The sequence below is a fragment of the Poecilia formosa genome, unplaced genomic scaffold (assembly GCF_000485575.1).
Source record: "Poecilia formosa unplaced genomic scaffold, Poecilia_formosa-5.1.2 Scaffold625, whole genome shotgun sequence".
In the NCBI taxonomy this organism is placed as follows: Eukaryota; Metazoa; Chordata; class Actinopteri; order Cyprinodontiformes; family Poeciliidae; genus Poecilia; species Poecilia formosa.
Window position 1 is genome coordinate 122,282 of NW_006800564.1, and position 18,284 is coordinate 140,565.

Genomic DNA, 18,284 nt, shown 5'->3' on the forward strand with positions numbered 1-18,284 from the left:
CTGCAGCTTTCATTTGGGTGATTTTCAAAACTATTTATAAATTTAATAAAAGACTTTATGGTTTACGTATAACACACTGAGTGTGAAGGAAAATTAAACCACCTGCTGTTCAACATGGAGGGTTGAATACATATGCACACCACACTTTTCAGATTTTTTTATTATTATTATAAAACCGGTTTAAAACCATTTATATTTTCCTCTCCAATCATACTTAAACACTACTTTGTGTTGGTTTAACTCTTAAAATTCCCTCTAAATCTGTTAAAAGTTTATTTTTGTGTTCAGCAGTGACAGTATGTATCAAATATGAGCCAATATGGAGGAACAGTGAGAAGCAGGAGGGTAACTCTACCCCTGCTTTCTGCGGCGGAGCTGCTCTGCAGCTAGCAGTACAATACAGCCGTTGTGCAGCGCGACTCCTGGTGTGTGTGTGTGTGTGTGTGTGTGCGTGCACGTGTGTGTGTGTGTGTGTGTGTTCAGCACTCCCTCCTTTGCTACTGCTCTCCAAGGATTTAGTCATAAACAGAAAATGTTTTCAGTCAACCTGGTTACATAAGGTTTAACGAGTCTGTGTGGGTCGAAACTCATGAAGTCACTTAGCTTCAACGAGAGAATAATTCAGGATCTTCTCAGAAAAGATTTTACCTTAAATTACAAGAAAACTGAGTTTTTTGTTTCTTTCTGTTGTTCTTATTGTAGATATTTTAGATATATTTTATCTGAGGAAATAAGAAAACCAACCAGAAGTCATAAGATGAGACAAAACAGAGAAAAAAAACACATTACTAAACTAAAGGTTTTTCTGCATATATTGTAACTTTACAAGATAAAGTTCCAGAGAATTAAATATTACTTTTAAAAGTTTTTGCAAATAAAATTCTGAAAAGTAAGAACTGCATATTTGTCATCCCTCCTGTGTCAATCTTTGCACATTTAGAGATTTTCTCCATTTTTCTTTACAAAACTGCTTCTAATTAGTGAATGGAGAGATTGAGAATCACTTTTTAGTCATAAACTCCCAGCTGGATTTAATCTGGACTTTTACTAGGCCGTTCTAACACGAAGATTTGTTTGTCCTGACTGTTTTGTCTTAAAATCAACTCACATGTTCGCCAGGAAGAAAATAAAAACAGGGACACACCCGCTCCGCCAATAAACACCCCTAAAAAAATAACATTAAGAATTTAAAAATGATCATTTTTCTAAGCTTTTAAAGGTTTAAAGTTTGATTTCTCCTGCACCACAGCAGATGTGCGTGCGCTGTTACAAAGAAAGAAAAGAAAGGAAAACAGTCACTTGGAAGTACTGAGTAAAGTTTGTCACTTTTAGTTTTACCCGACTTTTGGAAACTTCCAACATGGCTTCCAAGAAACCTGTTTACTCCATTTTTTAATGCAGGTTGCTACATTTTCCTTGTTTCCAGATAACTTACAAACAGTTTGCTTCACTTCTTGTATTGAAAAATTGAAACCTCAGATTGTTTAGCCTTTCCAAGCTCTTGTGATTGATTTGGGGATAAAACTGAGCTGTGAAGGTTAGATTGTTTGTCTCGTTGGTGATCTGAACCGTTTAATTGTGTCGCTAAGCGAAGCAGAAAACGGTTTTTGCAACACGTGTCCTCACGAGCAGAAAGCTGTGGGAGGTGGGACTGCAGCAGCTGGTTTCTGTCCAAGAAGCGCTTCGACATATGTTTGTGTATGTCTACATATTTCCCCAGATCCCATCCACACATCCTGCCTGGATTTCCATGCATGAATACCAGCTATGTCCAATTTGTTTTCCTCCAATTCTGTCTTTTAAGCCAGAGCAATTATAAATGTCGTAATCAAGATAACAAATATGACGCTAAAGCTAACATAGACACGACTGCACTGTCGCATTTAGCAATACAGCAGAAAATACAGAAACATGAAAATTAACCATAATGTCACATCAGAGGTAATGAAAAGATGAATGGAGTTAAATATAGGACAAACCTAGAAAATATGAAGCATATTCATGTGTTGCAAGGTTTCGGTGCATCCTTAAAAAGCCTGAAAAACTTGTTTCTGAAATTAAGGCCTTAAAACTAGAAAATATGTAAGCTGGATTTAATCAGAGTTCTTAAATTTTGTAACGGGATCTCTATTTAGACTGCTACATTCTGCTGGGACTTTTCATTTTGAGTCGTGTGAGTTCAGTGACTCGAGGCAGTTGAGGCTACTGCTAATAGCTGCTAACATACCCTTGCTAGCTGGCTTTTTTTGCCACTGGCTCATTTCTGTTGCCAACCTGTACAATGCCACAATCATTCAGAAAAAAAATATTCACACTGCTACTGTATAAAATAGAAAACTTTCTTTTGTACATTTCTGTCACGATTCGGGTCTCGAATTTAACGTATAATGGCCTGAAAAAGTCTTAAATTTGAGTTTGTGTTTGCAGATTTTCTCCATTCGATCTGTCTGAGCTCCAAATGTTTTCCTTCCACTTTACAACAAAACACAAAATCAAAATGAAATTCACTGAAGTTTGGGGTTTTAACAAGCAGAGTATGGAACTATAACTCTCTTTTTCTTACTCAGTGATCCAGTACACTACAGAGAACAAGGAAACATGCGCCAGGTTAGTGAAAACTATCTTTGGCTTGCTTTCAGTAGCTTTATGACTAAACATATTGATCTATCTTGTGGTTTAGGTTCCAGCAGCAATGTTCCCAGAATGCATTCTGCTCAGATTACCCCACAGGATTTTGCTGCCACTGCCAACCGGGCTTCTACGGAAATGGCCGCCATTGTCTGCCAGACGGTAAGACGGTACATTTTAAACACAGTTCAGTTCCCAACACTGGTCCATTTAAAGGCCACTAGTACCATTAAAACCTTTAAAAGAAGCACAAAAATGGTCTACAAGGAGACTTTTTTGTATGTTTGACGTCGTCCTGCTCTCCAGGCGCTCCTCAGCGTGTCAGCGGTAAAGTGAGCGGCACGGTGACGGTGGGTTCGACTCCGGTTGAGCTGAACAACATCGACCTTCACGCCTACATCGTGGTTGCAGATGGAAGAGCTTACACAGCCATTAGTGAGGTAGACGACTCAAAACGTAACCTTTAACCTCCAGAGACACAGTCACAACAAAATATTAAACCGAAAAAAATAAAACTACATTTTACAAATAAATAATATTAATTTAGTGAATTAGAAAGTCTCCACAGACAACTAATTGCTATAAATAATTCACCTTTAGTAGCTTGTTGTTAGTCTAATCTATAGTTATAGTTGCTACGGTAAGCAGTCATTCATTTTATTGGAAGTAGAGGCGACATCATATAAAACAAAATAATTATAAAGTTGTAGCTTTTAACTTGTCATGTTATTGATTAGCGCAATTAGCAGCTTACGTTTCTGTCATGTAGGTACCAGAACCAGTGGGCTGGGCCATGATGTCGGTGTCACCAGTCGGAGAGCTTTTCGGCTGGCTGTTTGCTCTGGAGCTGCCCAATGGCCAAGCGGGATTTAAAATCACAGGTGATCTTGTTTTTGTCCATTTCCTTGGACGACTCCAGCCACACATGCAGATTGTTCTGTGGCGAGGACATTTTGTGCCTCGCTGACTCGTCGCCCAGCCAGATGCATTTTCTCCAGAGATGCGATGCGATATGAAGAGTCTACCTCCTCCGTTTAATAGGAAACAGCTGCATGCGTGTTTGTTTTGGAGAGCACATTTTTTCCCCCCTTGTAGACAAGAGCAGCACCAGTAAAGCAGTGTAAAAAAGCAAACCTGACAGTGATTGATTTGTTGATGTTTTGTTACCAGGTGCAGAGTTCACTCGTCATGCTGAGGTGGTGTTTAGCCCCGGCAACCAGCGCCTGTCCATCACGCAAACTGGCCGCGGCCTTGACGAACACAACCACCTCACTGTGGATACTGTCATTAGTGGCAATGTTCCCTTCGTTCCACCTGGAGCTGAAGTTACTGTGAAGCCCTTCAAGGAGACCTACCAGTACTACCCGTTTGGTAAACATTATATTACATGAGATGGTCAATTTAAACCATTTTAAAGCTACAGTATGTCACATATTTGTCAAAATTATCATTATGTTCTGCCTCTTCCCAGTACTAACCACTCAGTTAGAAACAACCAATCAGAGCCAGGAGGCGGGTTTCAGCGCTATCAATCACTCTCAACAAAACACAACATAGCCTGCTAACAATGCTAAGAGTAGTTAGCATAGCCACTGGTGAGGGTTTTCCAACTTTTTCTGCTATTAGCACATTTAGCATTGTACACGAGGTTGATTGACAGCGTTAAGACCCGCCTCCTGGCTCTGATTGGTTGTTCTTGGTCGGGAGCGGTGCATTTGTTCAGTAGCTCAAGGAGGAAGATTATCCGAATAGCAGATTATTGTTTTTGTTTTCTCGTCCTGCAGTCACCACCTCCAGCTCTGTCAGGGAGTTTTCCGTCGGTTTGCCTGAAAAGGTTTCAGAGTCGTACACGTTCCATCTGAAGCAGAACATCACCTACCGCGACTGTCGCCACGGAAACCGGGCTGCCACCCCGGAGACGCTGCAGATCAACATGGAGAGGGTGTTTGTGATGTACGTCAAGGAGGAGCGGATTCTGAGATACGCCATCACCAACAAGATCAGCCCGGTCGGAGGTTAGCATCCTAAACCTCCCGCCTCATAGTCCAGTTGATAATCTGTTAATTTTCGAGATGCAAGCAGGACTCGAATGCAGAGAGGTCAACAGAAGCTAAGCTAGATGTTTTAACGAGTAAAAATCCTTTAAAAAATGCTTATGTAGTAGATTTTGACATGAGTTGAGCTCTGAATTGGATTATTTTTAAGATGTACTGTTTGATAATAGCAGTAGTGAACACACTTCTGCTAATCTGCTAATTTTTTTTTTGTTTGCGCTAACCGTTTTGCTAGCTTTGAAAACATCATCTCAGCATCATCTAAATTTGTTTTTCCACATAAAATCTACAGCAATAATTTACTTGGCAATTCTCTAAACTTTATCAGTAGTTACTGAATATCGATGGAACAAATATTAATAATCCTAGTAATCTGAAATAATATATGTGGGTAAAATGTGAATGTTAAATGAGAAACATATTGCTAAGTTATTATAGTAACTGAAATAACAAAGTGAATACACAGACTGATGTTTTCAAGCCTTTATTTCTGTAAATTAGGATGATTTTCCACTGACAGCTAATAAAAATACAACATTTAGGATAATTAAACGTTCCAATAAAAAAATAATAATACAGAAATTTAAGTTTAATGACAAATATTTTCAAATTTTACCATTAGAGCCTCATCAGAACTTAATGAGTGGAACAGATTGTCTGAGTTTTTAATTCTTTCAAGGTTTCCAAGTTGGCTTTTAGCACTAAACCATGAAAAACATAAACAACAGAGAGAAAAGGCTGACACACATGGAAGCAGTTAGCACACTGATTATAGTTTCAGTTCTGGATCTTAACTGGACTGTGACCCAGATTACCCTGTGCCATAAAAGATTCACCTAGTAATGACAGTTTAGACGCATAAATAAAACTCAATACTTTAACCCGGGTTCAGAGTTAAGGTACAACTGTTAGTGTTTATGTTAAATGGTTCATGTTCCGAGTAGAATCACTTTCAGTGTTGCTTTAATTGCAGTTTGTGTCACAGTTGACATTTATTTTGCATCATCCATATAATTGCAGTCATGCTTTGGGTGTTTGCTAACACTTTGAGCTAAAGTGACTGGAACAGAGTTGTGTGCCAACAGGAGCCGTGTGTGAATACATATAATTTGTGTATTTTGATTGGAAATGTTTGGTTTTGTGGTTTCAAGGCTAAAATATCATGATTGAAGTGTTTGTTTTTAGGTCATTTTGCTCTTTTTACCACAGATCAACAGACTTAATCCAACAGATTATCTAATTCTATTAATATTTGTTTCAGTATTTTATTAGATTAATGACTGAAAAGTTTAAAACTCCTTCAGGATAGTTGTTTTAAACCCAAAAGTATCTACACCCCTTGATTTGTGTCATATTTTTTCAGATTCCTCCAGGGTTTACCTATTATAAGCCTGGCGGGCCGCCAGGCTTTACTTGTGCCCCACCAGGCTTAGCATTGCTTATTTTTTAAGTTCTCTTTTTAATGTTTGCTTTTTACAACACTTTATAGTTGGTGTTCAGGAATTAATCTTCCAATCTTTTAATAACATAATTATCAAGTGATATTTTCAAATTTCATGTCAACTTTCAATATTTTCTAACTCAAAAACATGGCGGATCGCTGGATGAACGACTGCCCTAGCGCCCAACCACCGGGGAAAGACTAATACGCCATTTTCTTTTGGTTTTGCCAGAGTCTCAGCTATATTTAGGTCAGGACTTTCAGGGGTTAACCCAATCAGTTTATAAAAAACATAATTGAAGATGGAGGCTGCTCAAAAGATGAAGTGGAAAAGACAGAGTTTGCGGCAGAAAGCCAGAGAAAGCCTGCTTTTTCTGCCCAGCGTTTGGACACAGACCAAGTTTCTTTCACCGGAACGTCGGCGCTCTGATTAAAAAGTCAAAGATGACACACGCTCATGCTAATACACTGAACACAGCTGGAAGAGCTTGCTGGGATCTGAGGCTCCATAAACACGGGCTAAGTGATGTGTGTGTGGACAGAAAGCTTTTTTTGTGTGTGTTAATTCCACTTTCTGGGAAATAATATCTCAGCCAATGACAGATTTTGTTGAAGAGGGGGGTTGCTGGGCAGAATAGCTGCCCTGTGAGGTCATGAGAATCAGGGATTGCAGACATGCTTAAGGCACTGAAGTGATAAGACAACCACACAACTACTTAACTGTATATATTCGCCTTTAGGAGGCTTTAAAAACATCACATTCTACATTTCCTGTAATGGAGTCACTGGTGGATTATTGTCCTGATGTAAAACCAAAATGGTCGTCTTCAGCCTACGGCTATAAAAGTATGGATGGAGATTTTTTTAATGAATTTCTAGTTGCAAGCACAATTCCTGGTTAAAGTTGTGTTGGTCCTGATAAAAATACATCTTTTTCTTCCACATTACAGTGATGCACTGATTGGTGTTGGTGTATCACATCAAATCTAATCAAAATACAAAGAAGGTTGGGTTATAAAGTAGCAAAACGACGGTTGTCCACATCCTTAAAAGGTCTTAAATTTGTGCATCTAAAATTAAGACTCATTTTTTTAATTTATGAATTTTTTCTTCTTCTTCTTTTAAAGTAAGTTGACTTTAAATTCATTAATAAAAAGTCTAGAGTTAGTTAATCTTGTAATTTTTTTCTCGCAGTACTTTTCTGTCAGGTAAAAGTTTGAGTTGTGCTACCGGTAGCTAGCTGCTAACATAACCTAGCTAGCTATCTAGCTAGCTTTTCTGCCTTTATCATGTTTCCAGTTGCCTAAACGACATTTGTATTCACCATTGGATCACTTTTGCTAACTCATATGAGGCTAGACGCATTCTGGGTTGTCTGTAGAGCAAGGGTGTCCAAAGTGTGCTACAGGGGCCATTTATGGCCCTTGGAATGAGTTTGTGTGGCCCCTGACTGCAGATAAAAAATGGTTCAAATTTGGTCCTCTGGCATATGGAGCTGATGCAGGTGAGATGAACACTTTTTACATTTATTTTTGAGATTTCCATCCTGTGGTTTTTTTTTTCTCTCAGAAACCCATTGGGCTACACATAACAAAGGTTTTAAAAGAACATTCTGGTTATTCCCACTGAAAATGAACCAAAAACAATTTGTAGACCAAAAAAATACAAAACAATTGTCTCAAAAAGTTTAAAAAATTGTAATCATTGAGGCAAATTTCAGACTAATGTTGGTTTGCGTAAAAAAATGGAACTTGTTCAGTTTATTGTTATGCAGGTGACGGTGAAAGAATTCACAATAGGATGATTTTTGCATTATTTAATAGAAAGAAAAGGCTAATTTTGACACCTGAGGATTTTAGCTTCATCACCTTCCTCAAATAATAAAAAAAAGTGAATTTGGAAACAAAAAAATCACCCCATTTTTATTTCCAAAAGATGATTTAGGCAAAATTAGTCAGTTTTTTTAGGGAGGTGACAACATGTGATGTACTGTAAATGTCTGTCTTGAATTTCATTAAAAGGCCTTAAAAAGTCTTGAATTTGAGTTGGGACCTGCAGGAGAAACCCTGCTCTGTGTGCTAACAGTTAGCCATAACGTTTTAAAAACCGGCTCTCTCTTGTTCAGTCCGTGCTTTTGTGTTTGCTTGAGAGGAAGAGGAACCACGTAAAAAGCAACAGGTGGGAAGCTGCAGCCATCACTTTGATGGTGTGCAGTGCATGTGTGGGATGTGTGTGTTCCTCACCCCTCTGTCCTGCTCGCCTTCCTTCTCTCCCTGTCTCTAATTATCCGTCAGGCATTTTTCTCCCATCCATGTGGAGCGCTGCCTCTCATCTGCCCTCCTTCCTGGCCACATTGCACTTTGAAGAGTCTTTCTCTCCCTCTCTGATAATGAGCCAAAATTGTTCTCTGGCCCGGGGAGATGAAGGCAAGCTGTGCGTTTAGTTTATGCTGTTTATGGTAGAAAAAACCTCTGATGGTTGCTAAATCTCTTACACGTCATTAAGAACAGACATTACTATTTCTTCCTGGTTTTATGTTAAATGACCTCTCTGTGTAATATGCAACATCCTTTAAAATGTCATGTTTTCATGGGACACCACACTCATGTTGGACCAGTTTTGAGGCTCAGAAGAGCAGCATGACTTCTCGTCCTGCAGAATCTGAACCGCGTCTCTAATTCTTAGCACATTTAGACATCTTCTGACATTCTTTTCTAATGATTTCCCAGAGTTTTTTGTTCTGCCAGATTCTCTGGAAATCCGTCTGAGGTTTTTATTATTTTATTTTTATTTGCTTTCGAAATTATTCATCTGAACCAGACGGCGGTATGAGGAAACACCACAAAGCCCTTCTCCTGTTTGTATGTCGTCTCCTCTCTAATGTCTGGGACATGTGCGCCTAACCTCATCCACATGTTTTATTTGTATTGGGAACTTGAGGGGAGTCCCCTCTTTGGAGGAAACCATCGCAAGGGAATTTAGCTGGAACTTTTTACATGTTTCCATGGATATGTTTTTCTGTAATCATCAAAATATTAACAGTAAATGTCCCAGATTGCAGTTGATCTAATGACTCGAGGTGTTATTTCTAAACGCCAGAATATGTACTTTCAACTAAACATACTATATGAAGTTGTAATATTTGAGTTAGAGGAACAAAGCAGCACCTACGTTGTATTACAAAATGAAATAATTTCAAAATAAAAGCAGGATATTACAAAGAGCTAACTTCACAAGTCGGGTTTATCTTTAGGAAAGCACCTGAAGGTGCCACCATCACGCTAACTATAAGGCTAGTTGTGTACTGATCATAAACCTTAGTTCTGCTCATGCTAAATTGCTATAACATCCCAGTAATTAGCTGAAGCTAACGCTAAATTGCTAATTATATCTGTCTTTATAAGATTACAATATTGAGCATTTATGACGTGTAACATCAACGAAAGAGAACATGAGAGGAAACTGAACTGCTACGTAAACAGCCTTCAAAATAAGAGCATGAATATACACATCTAACTACCTGACACACTCTTAACTGTTGATAACCAAAACTTCAACAGAGATATTGAACGTTATTCAATCAAAAGTTTAAAAAACAACAAAAAACAGTTTAAAAAACACTAAATTAGTTAAAACAGCTAATTTACTTGACTGTTTCCTAAGCAAGCCTTAAAATGTGTCCAGAAAAATTAATTTAGTAGTAACTAAATGTGCTCAAAAGTTAGCAAAAACACCAACACGCCAACTAAAAAAATTAGCTTCGCTATTGGCGCATTAGCAGATTAGCGGACGTGTACCCACCCTACCATCATAATGTTCAGGGTGTCTCTGACGTGATCATGTTTTTGTGTAAAATGTGTGAATCAAACCCAGGACAAAACTAAATAACCTTGTGTTCTCCAAAAGCAACATGAAAAGTCCGATTAGTACAGGAGTCTAATCCAGTCTCTTTATCTAATCTCATCCAAGCTGCATTAAACTGAAATCAGTGTTTCGCTGTGACCTTTGCTGACCTGGTTCTCTTGTATTTGGCATGTTGCAACAGATTCATCGGAGGTTGAACTGCTGAACCCCTGCTATGCCGGGAACCATGACTGCGACACCACAGCACAGTGCATCCCACTGGAGGGCCAAGCTTTCCGGTGCCAGTGTGCTACTGGCTATAGAGGAGATGGACAGAACTGTTACGGTACCTTCAGTCTTTCCACTCAAACATGGAGACTCATACTGATTGTGTTTGATTTTTGTTCTTATGGAGATGAAGGACGGATATTTTCTTGATATACAATTCGAAAATACTTTGTCAGTTATTGTAGATTTCCATGACTGAGCTTGTTCTGTGTAAATAACTCCCTGTCTCGCTCCCTAAAGACTCTTTTATTCTCGTTTTGCAGTTCCTTTAGTCACTGGTGATGCAGGGTTTGTTATTAGGGGAAGGTCTCGGTGTTCTGGTGGAGATGGTTTCATCCATAAACAAGTTTATATAGTCAGTCACACACTTAGTCATGAAATTGATGTTATCTCTATGCGGCTGGCAAAGAGCAATCCGATCTGTGGCCTCAGAATAACCTTCAGCTTCCTGTAGCCACTTTCTCACAGCCATTTTATTTACAGATACAAAAGGAAAAACAAGTGATTTTTCCCAGAATACGTCTTGGTTTGGTGTTATTTGTGCAAAACAAATCCAATCTCTTGTTTTCTCTGTTGAAGCGGAGTACTAATTACGCGTCTGTGGGATCTAAATGTACCTGGCTGAAAGTTCAAGGCAAAACTCCTGTGCTTCTTCAGCAGCTGTCAGTCTAGTGTTGAGGGCTCAGGTACAGTGTGGATGACTGGAACCAGCAGTTTTCTCCTCCTCTCTCTTTCCCCTGTAAAAAGCGACATGTAAGGCTTTGAGCTGGTGAGCGGTTTGTCATCAGGTCAGCAGGTGGTGTCTGTTTCCTGCTGACAGCACCGAGAAGGCCCCGCGGTTCCCATGGCCAGACTTCAGTGTCTCACAGATCAGCTGGTGCAGAATAATGCATTTACTGCCAAGAATTCAGGTATCAGCCGGTGCAGCAAGGAGGGAGTTACAGGTTATAGGAACAGTAAACAGTAATTACTCCTTTATTGTGCCACATGTGGCTTGGTGTTGGTTTTAGACGGGGCAGTCCTGGTTTACAGAGTGTCTGACGTTCCCTCCCTGCCTTTGATGCAGACATCGATGAGTGTGCAGAGGGTTTGAGCTCGTGTGGCGATTACTCCCAGTGCCTGAACCTTCCCGGGACGCACCGCTGCCAGTGCCAGAGCGGCTTTGAACTGAGCTACGAAAGCCGGACGTGTGTTGGTAAGACAGACGGAAATACTATATACTTGGCCTATTTTCCACAAGTATTTATTTATCTTGAACTTTATCACATATTTTCTCATTTTCTCATTAACAGGCAGAACAAAAATGAAATATACATCACCTGTTTTAACTCAGGAAGAGTTCAGAAACCAATATTTGGTGGAATAACCAGGAGGTTTTCAATCTGGTTCAGTGGTTTCTTAATTTTTTTCAGAGCTGTATTTATATTTTTCACTCTGAAACATTGTGGTGGCACTATCATGCTGTGGGATTTTTATTTATTTATTTATTTTTGTATTTATTTGGCAGGGAAACAGGTGAAAATAGATTCCAACTGGATCTATGTGACACATAATTATGAAGTGAAACCAAAATGTCTTTAAAATATAAATCTGAAAAGTGTGGCATGCATTTACTTTCCTGCTGCAAGTCTTTTATGTTATATCTGTGGTGGCTAATCTTAGAAACACTAGTTTCTAAGACTTTGACTGGACCATTCTGACTTATCCAAAGAATCAGATTGTAATTTATTGTCCTGCTAAAAGGCAAATCTACCCCTTATTCAAAACTCCCGTAGCATCCAGTAGATTTTCTTCCATAATTTTAGCATTAAAGCCAAAATATTTTAAATGTAATGTGTCTTAACTATAGTAGCAACCAATATAGTTTCTCTATTTTGAGTTCTTTTTCTGCACTTTCTGGACTTTGGAAGTATTCCTGAAGTCCAGCTGCAAACGCTAGACTTACATTAAGAAGGAAGGAGGGATGACTAATGAGAGGACAGGTCTAGTGTGAGGAGGACAGGCTGAAGGGAAACAGCAAAGTGGAAGATAAACTGAGTAATGGGAGGTTTTTTTGGCTATGAAATGCACCGTGGACCAACATCCTTTATGTTTGTCACATTTAGATGAACTTCCAGTGAACCGTCTTCTTCACAAATGAAACTTGAATGTAAATCTTTACATTTTATCTCAGTTTTTCCTCAATTTAAAACAATATTAACTCAAAACGTTCATGATTAAATTATCATTTATACATTTGTGGATTTGTATGGCTACGTTTCTGTTGTTTACATTTATTACCAGTAATAAGTTAACGTTTTTTCCTCTTTTGCCTCATCATAATACCCTTTTATACTTTCATTATTACCTGTGCTTGTTTGGTTTATTTTACTTTATTGTCTGTTATGTGAACATGTTTCAGAGGGAGTAAACGTAAATATATATATATTAAAAAAACCCTTATATTTCTTTCTGAAAAGTTACTTGTAAGTTAGTTTTATCTTACTTCAAATGTATTAAGATTTACACTTTGAAGTTGACCAAAAATACTTGGTAAGATTTTGTGTTTTTGTGGTGTATATGTCACTGCATTAGACCTAAACCATTAGGAGTAAACTTATGAAACAGTGAACACAATTTCACTTTATTTGGGTGAGAAAATAGCAACACTAAATTAAGAACGTGCAGCAATAGCACTGATGGGACAGTTTTTAGTTTATAACATTTATTTTTAAATGACTTTATTTTGAAAAGCTGTTAACTGGGTTCACTCCGACTGCAGGTATGACACTGACTACACTTATGTACTGCACATAGCCACACTTCAGGGTTTGCCCCAGTGTTTTATAAGCCTGGCAGCCCACCAGACTTTACTTGACACCAGGCTTAGCTTTGCTTATTTATTTAAGTCTTTTTAAAATGTTTGCATTTTTTGAGATTTTATTGTTGGTGTCCAGGTGTTAATCTTCCAATCTTTCAATAACATAATTATCAAGTGATATTTAAAAATTTCCTGTCAACTTTAAACATTTTTTAACACAAAAACACGCTGGATGAATGGCTTGTTTTCTGGAGGAAACCTTACCCTTGAAGAAATCAGGCTACCTCTTTAAGTGAATTAAACCAAATTAGGTGTGGTTAGCTATCCAGACGGAAGTTTTATCTGTCTTTGTTTTTCAGACATAGATGAGTGCAGCTCGTCTCCATGCCACATCAGTGCCCGATGTGTCAACGCCCAGGGCTCCTTCCAGTGTCAGTGCCTGCCTGGGTTTCACGGCGACGGTTTCCTCTGCTCCCCTCAGGCAGGTTGGTGCAACACTTACCCTCTCAGCTCCTGATTACGTTTCTTTTGTTTGTTTTTGTTGACTTCTTCTCTGAAATGTCAACACAGTCCACCTGAGGAGCCAGTGTGAGGAGCACAGAGACAGTTTACAGAGTGGAGGACAGCCGAGTGTTGGAGCCTACATCCCTCAGTGTGATTCTGATGGGCAGTACCGACCGCGCCAGGTGGGCTTTTTACACATTTACCTTTGGATGATCGCTAATATTTATATCAGAGGATGAGGTGGACTTAGAAAATGGCTGACTTTGTCTCTGGTGACTCGTTTCTGAATTCATCTAACCAAATGATCCCTGTTTAAAAGCCCAGTTACAACAAAATTTAGTTTCCTGGCATTTAAAAAGCTTAAAATATAACACATCAACCAGAGCTGGGGAGTAACTGCATTTACTCACATTTAGCTGGGTACTTTTTACTTTACTTGAGTGATCTTATAATGAAGTATTTCTACTCTTACTTGAGTAAAATATCAGAGTTTTCTACCCACTGAATGAAAACCAAACATGTTTTAACTAAAAAAATCACCAAACAAAGACACACACCTGCAGTTTTTGTTAAAGTTTTTAATGCCTGATTTTTTTATTTTTTTTGTTACTTACATGAATTATTGTCTGTTTAGTCCAAAAAATACCAAATGTTCAACTTAACTTTATATCTTGGTCCAACTGATGATGTAATCTTTAAATATTAAATGATAATTTGATCTGTTACTCGGCACTTTTTAGCAAGTACGTTTTGACTCTTACCTGAATAATTTGGACGGCTACTTTTTACTTTTACTTGAATACAATTTTTGGGCACTTTATCCACCTCTGACAATACATTTCTTTTGAATAGGACTTTGCTTCAAAATCCTGTTGATTGTGTTCTTTTTTTCTGTCACAGTTTTTCCTTACACTCAACTTTCTACTGCTTACATGACTCAGTGGACCGCTGTTGAGCTATGACCGTTTTTTTTTTACACTTTTGTTATAAGTAAATTATAAGTGAACTAGAACTTCTTTCCCAATTTTAAGTAATTATTTACTTAAATAACCTAAGATATCTTACTGAAAAGTTACTTGTAAGTTAATTTTGTCTTATATTTGGACTAGAAAAGAGACCAAAATTGTTGGTGAGATTTTATGTTTTTCACTATAATAAGCTCTGTAATGAGAGTTTTCTTATTGAATTAAGATTCTGACATAAACACACTTTTTGATGATGAAATCTGAGTAACCTCATTACTAAATGATTATTAAACGGTTCTGTGCAGTGTCATGGTTTTACAGGATATTGTTGGTGTGTGGACAGTAGAGGACAGGAAAAACCAGGAACCAGGACTCCACCCGGTACTTCACCTCCAGCCTGTGATTCTTTAGGTAAAACCTGACTGACCTGGAGGAGCTTTTGAAATAATAAAAAAAAAATCCTCTGGGTGTGTTAATCTTAGATTTTGTTTGTTTTTACATCAACAGATAAACCAGAGCGTCCAAAGACTCAGTGTGAGCGCCACAGAGACCGAGTCCAGACCAGCAGTGCAGATGGATTCCCTGTGGCTGGAGCCTACGTACCTCAGTGTGACGAAAATGGACAGTATCGGCAACTGCAGGTCAGCAGATAACGAGCGATAAGCAGGTTGATCTCTTAAGTTTAAATAATATAGTTTTACAGGTTGAAGAGTTCAAAACTAACTAGAGGATGCTTAAACATTTGTTTTTTCCAAATTTGGAGATTATCATAAGTCAAAAGAAAATTAGACAAAAAAACGTAACATTTCTAGAAAGTATCTTAAAGTGGCAGTATTATATAAGCTCAGCTCCTTCAGACTAGCCAGCAGCAATTAGCAAACACCTGGTAGAACTGCACATCTCATTATAGGAGCTACTTCTCAGAGCAACGCTGGTAAAAACGCTGCTTAAATGATTAATGTAGGAGCCATGTTGTGATGACTTAATGAAGGCAGAGTTTTAAAGAGACAGAGGCACAATTTCAAGCTGCTAAACTGCAAAGTCCAATTTATTTTGAGTAATATAATAACTGAAGGTAACATAGTTACTTGATTGTGCTGTAAAACGGCACTATATACTTAGAAAACACATAGTATTGGCCTTTAAACTCAACCCTCGGAGAGAAAAGATGTGTGTCCAGTAAATGATGTTTGGACTCAAAAGAAAAACATTACAACAACTACCCGTGCAGGTGATTAAAGCATTTTTTAAGTGAAGGAATCCTGCCTTTGTTATGGTTCTAATGTGTTTGAAATTAGCTGTGAATCTAAAATAATAAAATCAACACCGTTTTGTCCTGATTGAGCTCAATTCTTTCGTATAAAAAAAGACAAATATCATCTGCATAATGATGCCTCTTTTTCTAGTGCCACAGCTCTACCGGATACTGTTGGTGTGTGGACAGCCAGGGAGAAGAACGCCCAGGAACCCGAACCCCGCCTGGTACGCCCCCCACAGACTGCGACAAACCGGGTGAGTGACACAAACCTTCCCATGACCCCAGCGTTCGCCGGCGTGAGCAGGTGCATCGTGTCACGTCTTTTTTAAGCTTTCTTGTTAACCGGTGACCTGTGAACCTACTAATTCCTCGAATCGCAGGCAACTCAGACAGCTTGTTTATGTGAGCTTGTGAGTTGTATGGTGCTGAGGTCATGGGGTCGTAGGCTTGGAATGCCTGGAAAAACAGGTGGGTGGTAAAAACCAAGCTTCCCCAAAGCGAAGGTAAAACTTAACGAATGAAGAGAGTCTGAGTGGTTTTCTGTTTGGCTTCAAAGCCCCTGAGTGGATATTTATGGGTTAATAAATGTAATAAGTGCTATGTTCTGGAAAAGTAATGGATGCCCTGAGGCAGGGGAGTCCAAACTGTGGAGCGTGGGCCATTCGTGGTCCTGGGATGGATTTTTTGTGGCCCCCAACTGCAATTTAAGACCCGTCTAGAACCGATATAATTTTCTGATCTTTGTAAAATCCTGACTTTTTCTTAAAATCATCCTTTATTTATTTTATTAAAACATTTTGAACGATCCTGTTCCCATAACTGAGGATAAATTTGTTAACCGAGCACAACATCAGACTGAAAACTAATCTTCTTCCTTTTAATGCTGCAAAATCCTTTTTCTGTTTGGCTATATGATGAAAAACATCCATTTCCCACAAAAAAACAAGAGCAAGATTTTGGTGTAATTTTTTATTTTCTTGACCTGCCAATGCTTTTACCTGAACAATTTTGGCCCATGTGACAAAAAGAAAACTGAATTCTTACATATTATGTCAATTTCATAAATTATTTGAAGGTTCCCATCATGTTTGCTTTTGTAAACTCTCAACTTTTTAACTTAGAGCGTCCAAGGACTCAGTGTGAGCACCACAGAGACAGCGTCCAGAACACCGGTCCACTTGGACCTCCTGTAGTTGGAACCTACATACCTGAGTGTGATGAAAACGGACTCTATGTACCAAAGCAGGTCAGGATCCATTGAGATTGCTCCACTGTTAGCATTTATTTCTGTTCTATTCCAACAATAAAGTGTTTATTTACTGGTTCCAGTGCCATGATCTTTCGGGATATTGTTGGTGTGTGGACAGCAGCGGACAGGAGAGAAGCGGAACCAGAACTGGACCTGGTTCACCCAGTATAGACTGCAGAATAAGTGAGACTGGAAGTGTTAATTTAATTTTAAATCAACGCACATTTCAACCAGAAAAGTTATTATTTACAACTGATTTAGGTTTTGAAGTGTGTAGATGTTTAGTTTCATCATTTATAAAACATTAGATTTGATTCTCCTTATGTTTAATAACTCTGAATAAAGTCTGATTTCTGTGCATTTAGGTGAGTTGTGGTGCTTTCTAGTTTGTTATTGTTGCATTGCTGCAAGGCAAGCTGAAAAATTGTCCCAGATTATTGCGATAAATGATAATATTGTTGTTTTGAGACCAATTTCAAGTATTGTAATGGTAATGGCATAAACTTTAAAATCTGATAAACATTGAACACTGGAACTGGAAAACATTTTAAATATCCCAAATAAATAAACAAAACAAGAAATAAAATGAATTATGAAGTCTCTGTCAACAAAATTGTCTTTCAAAACACCAACCTGAAGACTTTGGTCATCAAGTCTTTGCAGTTTCATGCAAATGAAAATTTTTAAGCTCGTTTAATTTGATTTATTGCTTATTACAACACAACGTTTTTTGTTTTACTTGTGAGTAAAATGTTGCACTGCAGATTTTTTGAGCATTTGCATCATTTAATATCCAGAGATACTTAAGATTCCAAATAAACCGTGTAAATGTTTGTCCTGTTCATCCAGTAGACTACGTACAGACTCCAAAGTCTCCCTGTCAGCGCCACAGAGACAGCGTCCAGACCACAGGTCCAGATGGACTTCCTGTTGTTGGAGCCTACGTACCTCAGTGTGATGAAATTGGATCCTATCTACCACAGCAGGTTGGACTTCCTTACTTTGCCTTTATATTGATAAATTTAGCTCTAAATTACCATTGAATACGTCTATATGGTGTGTTTTACTGGTTCCAGTGCCATGGTTCCACTGGATATTGCTGGTGTGTGGACAGCAGGGGACAGGAGAGAGCCGGAACCAGGACTGGACCTGGTTCACCCAGCGTAGACTGCACATCAGGTGAGACTATCTACTGGTGACCCATCCACTCTTATTTTATCGCTACTGTTTGCTGGTTTCTGGAAGTGAGTTGGG

The 18,284-nt window shown here is 38.5% G+C and overlaps 1 protein-coding gene across 10 annotated transcripts in view; it reads left to right on the forward strand.

Annotated features, from left to right (window-relative positions):
- Positions 1–18,284, forward strand: part of nid2a (nidogen 2a (osteonidogen)) — a 48,950-nt gene that overhangs the window by 14,566 nt on the left and 16,100 nt on the right. For 6 of the 10 annotated variants that reach the window (XM_007541700.2, XM_016665826.1, XM_016665827.1 and 3 more), the window contains exons 9-25: positions 2,568–2,607; positions 2,681–2,790; positions 2,935–3,068; positions 3,398–3,509; positions 3,799–3,999; positions 4,413–4,643; positions 10,169–10,312; positions 11,321–11,449; positions 13,414–13,539; positions 13,625–13,740; positions 14,829–14,934; positions 15,031–15,164; positions 15,930–16,035; positions 16,903–17,027; positions 17,111–17,213; positions 17,880–18,016; positions 18,107–18,209. In XM_007541700.2, the coding sequence (XP_007541762.1) occupies positions 2,568–2,607; positions 2,681–2,790; positions 2,935–3,068; positions 3,398–3,509; positions 3,799–3,999; positions 4,413–4,643; positions 10,169–10,312; positions 11,321–11,449; positions 13,414–13,539; positions 13,625–13,740; positions 14,829–14,934; positions 15,031–15,164; positions 15,930–16,035; positions 16,903–17,027; positions 17,111–17,213; positions 17,880–18,016; positions 18,107–18,209 (2,157 nt within the window). The remainder of the gene's footprint in view (positions 1–2,567; positions 2,608–2,680; positions 2,791–2,934; positions 3,069–3,397; positions 3,510–3,798; positions 4,000–4,412; positions 4,644–10,168; positions 10,313–11,320; positions 11,450–13,413; positions 13,540–13,624; positions 13,741–14,828; positions 14,935–15,030; positions 15,165–15,929; positions 16,036–16,902; positions 17,028–17,110; positions 17,214–17,879; positions 18,017–18,106; positions 18,210–18,284) is intronic. The other 4 variants (XM_016665829.1, XM_016665833.1, XM_016665825.1 and 1 more) reach the window with 3 other exon arrangements.